Genomic DNA, 6,180 nt, shown 5'->3' on the forward strand with positions numbered 1-6,180 from the left:
ACCACCCCCACCTTACACTCTGTTTAACACCTTTTATCTCCCCTTGGACCACCTTCTTTTTTTCACCCCCTCCTGCACAAAGAACTACTGTTTTCCGCCTCTCTTTCTTCTCTGTTTTGATAAAAATCTTTGAAATGTTAATGGAGTTATGAGAGCTTGATAAAAGGCACTGCGTCTGTTGCCTTCTCTAAAGTTATTACAAAGTGTGGTTTCGTTGTTTGTTTTGAGTTTTGCCTGTAGACACGGTAATTGCCTGGATTTGCCTCAGATTTTCGGCTGCTGTGGTTTTCATGCCGACAATAATACTCTATATATCGTAATCAGAGCGTTTTTCCAAGAGAGTGGTTTTGGGGAAAAAAGAGGGTTGTGTGAGAAGAGACCTGTGGAAAAAAATCTGCAGAAGCGAAAAGAAATTCTGCAGGAAATTGTGTGCCGTTCTCAGATGAGCACACAAAGCCAGTGCATATTTCCTGACCGATGACTGTATCAATCTTTATTTTTTTCCACAGTACTGAATTGCTGTGAGGGCGACGTCCTGTTTCTCGTGGACTCTTCTGGGAGCGTGACGTCCTACGAGCACTTACGCATGCTTTCTTTCCTGTCTGAGCTCCTCCTCCCCTTTTCGCTGGGAGAGGACCAAGTGAGGGTGGGACTCCTGCAGGTGGGCACCAACCCACGCCTCGAGTTCGGCTTTAACAGGCACGTCACCCAAAATGGCCTGCAGAGGGCTTTGAAAAACGTCAGGCCTCTCAGGGGGGACACAAACACGGTGGAAGCGCTCAAAATGGCGCAACAGTTGGTGCTGCGGCCCGGGACGCAGGACGGGGCTCGAGCAGGGCTGCCGAGGGTGCTGGTGTGGATGACTGATGGGGTGAAACCCGGGGATGTGACTGGACCGATGGCCGAGCTGCAGAAGGAGGGCGTAGCAGTGCTCGTGGTCTCCACTGGGCACAGCAACTACAAGGTGCTGAGGGAGGTGGTGACCCCCCCTGTGGAAAAACACCTGTACTTTGTGGACATTGATGACATGAGCATCATCAAAGATGACCTGCGGAACGCCATCATTGGTGAGTGGGATTCGGGTTGGGTATCAAGGATGAATGGCGCCACTGCAATGTCAAAATTATCCGTTAACTTGCAGTTTGAAACCTCGAGTTTAACACTTTGGTTGTTACCTCCCTGGAGTCTTTTTAAAAAAAAATAATAATAATATGAACGTAAAGTTTTCAAATCTACAAACACCTGTTCTGCAGCTTTGATGTACCTAAAAAGAAGAAGTAGAAGAAAGGCTTGTTTAGGAAAAGTGTAAACCTAAAAGTTGATAGTTTTCTAACTGACATCTGCACAAAGAAACACATTTTGCATCTTCTAGTGCGCCCTCTGCTGGTAATCAGTAAAAAATGCAAGACAATTCAACATTGGCCTCATTTTTCAGATACATCCAAATTTTCTGTGTGGTTTAGAGATCGGTTTTGGCTGAAATGTGTCAATGTTTATTTTTCTTATTGTTCATTGATGAAAGATGATTAAATGATGAATTCAAATTCAAACGTTAACATTAAAAAACAGAAAAAAGGCTGAAAAGTATCACAAAATGTAAATTTTAAATTATTAGTTATAATCTTTAATGTGCATTTTTCTGCAACATATATTGCCAGAATAATTATCATATATAACAACTCAGTAAAGAGCACATCAGTGGTTCCCAAATGTTTTCGCTCCTGACCCACAGAATATTTTTGACTTCATTTATCGCCAGTTAAAATACACAAAAACTACTAATAACCTAATTAAACATGACACATTGACACCATAAACGGCCGTGAAATCATGACATAAGAAATCATTTTTAAATGTAAGTTGTCAGAGACTGATAAAACCAAAGGCAGTATAAATCTGCCATCCTTTATTCCAAACAGCTACGATCATGTTCACTTTTCTTCCAGATGTATGACCCTCCTCTGTGCTTCCCCTTAATTCCTCTCCTGCTCCTCAAGAGTTTAAATAGGAAGTCGGGACACTGAGAGAGCCCGTCTGCATGTGAAACATGATAGTCTGATCTATTAATGGATTAATGATTCAACATCTCTTTCTACATCCTCCAAAACTATTCCAGACATGATACATATATATATTTATAAATACAGACTGGGGAGATCACCCATTTCTCAGACTAGGTTAGGTAAATGCCATAATACTCAGAAGAGGCACTTCATACAGTATGTGCTGCATCTGTAAGACTTGATGCACAGGATAAATAAAGCCTGTCGTTGGTAAGAGCCCAGTGATTTAAACACAGACATCAATGCCTCTGTGGCGTTAGTTATTTTGTTGCAGGGCCTCACTTAGTTTGCTATTTCGAGTAGTCTTATTGCAAGGGTTGTGAACGGATTTAGAAATTCAAGTCTGGCTGAAGTTAGAACAATGTTAGCTGTGTGCTGTGCTGCATTGCTCCTTGTCAACAGTTCTTTCTGTCCCTGCAAAGTGAATTCTTGTGCCATTCTTATCCCTGCACACGATAACATCCGTTCTCTTCCCCGTGTCCCTGACAGAGATTATCCGAGCTGAACGCCTCCAAGTCCGAGACGTTTCCACCAACGCCGCCACGCTCCACTGGCGACCCGTTCTGTCCGGTTTGACGGGCTACTATGAGATCCGCTTTGGTCAGGTTTCAACGGGAGGGGCCGGAGGCGGCGGTGGAAGTGGAACCAGTCCGAGCACTGGTGGAAGTCATTACCAGAGACTTACTCAGCCTGCAGAGTCCAACAGCATCAGGCTGACGGACTTGAAGCCCGACACCACCTATAATGTCAAATTAACTCCAGAGTCCAACGAACTGGCATTCAACGCTCTCTCTGTCTCCTTCAAAACAAAACCAGGTTAGACTGTCTCCCTTTTATTGTTGTATTGTTAAACACATCACTGTTTACATTCCTTGGTATTAACACAAATTAAACACCTAATGTTCCTTGAAAAACTGCATAAAAACCGCCGCCTTCTGTGAGTTTTAGACTGAGATCTTATGTTGAGAAATGATGGCGTTGAAGCGGTTTGGATCAAACCTTGAAAATAACACTAAGCACAACGTCAAGCAGTATGATGAGATACCACGCTCAGAGTATGTGCTGTGTACGACTCAGCTACTACCACAACAAGCTTTAGCTCAATATCTGTAGAATAGGTTGAGTTGTAGCCATTTTTGTGTTTTCTAAGGTCTGTTGGCTGTAGTAGCCATCTTTAATCTGATTGGCTCTAAAAATTAATCAGTTGTAGATATACATCCAGTGATTTTCACTGAGTTTTATCCAGTGGTTCATGAGATATTTTGGTAACACACAGACTCAAAACATTATTGCTCATCTTTGCCTTTAAATATTTTCATGGTTGTAAAAATGTGCAAACTTTTACTAGAACTAACCTTTCAGTTTGAAGAGTTTGCTGCTTTTATTGGCTATATATAATAGTGCATTGAACTCTAATGGCTGAATAAACAGTTGCTTTGTGCTCCTGAAGCTTCAGTCAGTCTTAATTTATAAACAGAAAAGCTTTATTTATTCAGATTCAACATTAATGTGATAGTTTGGAAAGTAAGAAGGAAAAATATTGCTTCTCTCAGGTTATAATTTTATAGTTGCTCGGAAAATCTAGAGCCATAAAAAGAATTCTGACATTATTCCTTCTTTTCCGACTTTTTTTTCTTGTTTTTATGCTGCAGAGGTGGTGAGCCCAGGTGTGGTAACGGTCTCTGAGTCCGGGCAAACCAGCGTCCGGGTGAGTTGGGGTCCTCTTCAGCCAGAGGCAGTCACAAGTTACTACGTTGAGTACTCCGCCCTGCCCAGGGGAGAGCTCCGTACGGTCACAGTGGGCCGGACACAGAACTCCACCCTGCTGAAAGACCTCCGACCAGGCTCCACGTACCTGGTCACAGTTAGCGCCCGGTACGCATCAGGAAAGGAGAAGGCAATGTCCGTCAAAGCTTGTACTCAAGAAGGTGAGCTTTACACAAGACAAAACAGTCAAGCATGATCTGTTCACTGCACACTTATCCTAATGTGACAACCTTTTATTCCCCCTCTAAATTTGAATTTTGAGACATTTTCTTGCAGTTTCATATAAGTCCTACTTCTTCAACATCAGTTTTGTGCTTCTGCTGAATCTAGGATCATTTAAAGTCTGTTCTGTTGTTCTAGTCCTGCTGTCTTTCCTCCTGAAGTATGCCCTGGCTAACCTCTGTGAGGTTTCCTTATATCCAGTGACTCCAGCCCTGGCGGACCTCCAGCTGACCACCGTGGGAAGCGACTCGGTGCAGGTCGACTGGAAGGGCGGCGTGGACGGTTTGAGGGGCTACTGGCTCACCTGGGAGGCTCAGCAAAGCTCTGCCCGGGACCAGCGCTCCTCCTTCTATTTGCCACCTGACTCTCTGTCAACACGACTCACGCACCTCCCCCCCTCTGCCAGAGTGTGTGTGTCGCCCATTTACCAGACGGCAAGGGGAGACGGGCTCTGCTGCACGGCTCAGTTTCACTCAGGTCAGTGAAGCACTTTTGGAAACTCATGTGGGTGAACCTGCAGTTACTCTCTTGGCTGAAGTTGGATAACAGGTTTACCTCAGGTTTAATGAGGTAAATCGATATAAAGGTTTTGTTGCAAACTATAAAGTCATCCAAAAGTTTTTGATTTTATTGCCGATTCTTCAACTATATTTCCCTCTCTAAACAGAACTTCCAAGCATCTCCACTCGTAATCGATGAGTGTTGTGTAGAAACCATTTTTTTTGGTTAAACTCAGCTGCAGAGACAGTTAATTGGAAACCCACGTCTGCTTGTCTAATTATGAGAAGAATTCCTTAAAAAATACATAGATTTTGTTATTTTATGATAAATATTTAAAGGGATAGTCCTGTCATTTTGGAAGTGATGTTTTATCAAATACCTCTTCTCCATGCTGCGTGCTTTATGACTGATAAGTACTAACTATTCACGACTATTCAATAAAAATTACCAGACTATCCCTTTAAATAAAACATGATTTTTCAAAATACTACTTCCAAATGAATCTCTTACACATTTTATTAATATATTATGTCCCATTTAAATCATTTTATATGTCCTTGTTGGTGAATAAATTTGCCTTGCCTTATTTTCTTCCTCCCAGAGGTTTAAATGTTTCAGCTCTTGTTTTTTTGTTTCCCGCCTCTCTTTAGAAGCGTTAGCATATGGCTACCAGTCATAGCACCGCCCCGGACTGCACATGCACCTTACCAAACATGGAGGGAAGATGACGAGAAGAACGCCGACTTCCATCCAGAATTCTTTTGCATGCCTCTCCCCTCCGTGAACATTATCCAGCAGAGATGTGGTTTGGCCCGCGGAGCGCTCATGTGGAAGTTATAGACATATAAGAATGTTGCGGGACGATGCAGGCCACATGCTGACGGCTGAACTCTGCAACACAAAAGTATTACCTTCTCTTCTGTGTTTACTACTTCATCTGGTTTTCACCTGTTGTAAGATTTATCATTTTCAAGGTCATGTTGGGAACTTTGTTGGGTCTGGTTTGCAGACTCTGAGCAGGGAAAGTTGGGACTTCTGGCTTGTTTCTAAGAAAGGCTTTACAACATATGTACGCAATGTGTCCAAATCAGTATTTTTTTTATAACTCTTGCCAAGGCAGCGAGAACATCTGAAACACATTAACTATAAATAATTTTGTAAACTTGTATTTAAATGAGTTGTCTCTCAATAACATGCATTGAATACTTGTGTGTGTGTACACTGGAGTGCAGCAGGGGGAACGTTAAAGTGGATCTTCAGCGTTACATTGAACTTTTAAAACAGACCAGTCACATGTTTAGACACAAACCAGAGACATGCTGTATGATACATATATCTGTAACGGAGAGTAACTTTGCAATGTCTGAATTAATCCATTATTCATATTTATTTACCAAAAGTTATGTAAGAACAAGAATTAATGGCTTGAAATGTTCACAGATATGTAGTAGTTTACATTATTAGACTGTTACTTTTTCACAGCCTGTATTTGCTGCCCCCTCCTGTAAGGATCATTACTGTCTTACTGATGTTTTACTGCATCCAGAGCAAAAAACAACTCTTTTTTTGTTGTTTTCCATTTAAATTGAACACATGCTTTCATTAAAAACCATTTATCAAATGTTTA

General features: G+C 42.0%; 1 protein-coding gene across 1 annotated transcript in view; it reads left to right on the plus strand.

Moving 5' to 3' along the window:
* The window catches only part of vwa1 (von Willebrand factor A domain containing 1), an 8,876-nt gene extending 2,696 nt beyond the window's left edge, over nt 1–6,180 (plus strand). The window contains exons 2-6 of the mRNA XM_017411178.3: nt 510–1,067; nt 2,553–2,879; nt 3,716–3,991; nt 4,254–4,529; nt 5,204–6,180. Coding sequence (XP_017266667.1) covers nt 510–1,067; nt 2,553–2,879; nt 3,716–3,991; nt 4,254–4,529; nt 5,204–5,232 — 1,466 coding nt within the window. The 3' untranslated portion in view covers nt 5,233–6,180. The remainder of the gene's footprint in view (nt 1–509; nt 1,068–2,552; nt 2,880–3,715; nt 3,992–4,253; nt 4,530–5,203) is intronic.

The sequence above is a fragment of the Kryptolebias marmoratus genome, linkage group LG8 (assembly GCF_001649575.2).
Source record: "Kryptolebias marmoratus isolate JLee-2015 linkage group LG8, ASM164957v2, whole genome shotgun sequence".
In the NCBI taxonomy this organism is placed as follows: Eukaryota; Metazoa; Chordata; class Actinopteri; order Cyprinodontiformes; family Rivulidae; genus Kryptolebias; species Kryptolebias marmoratus.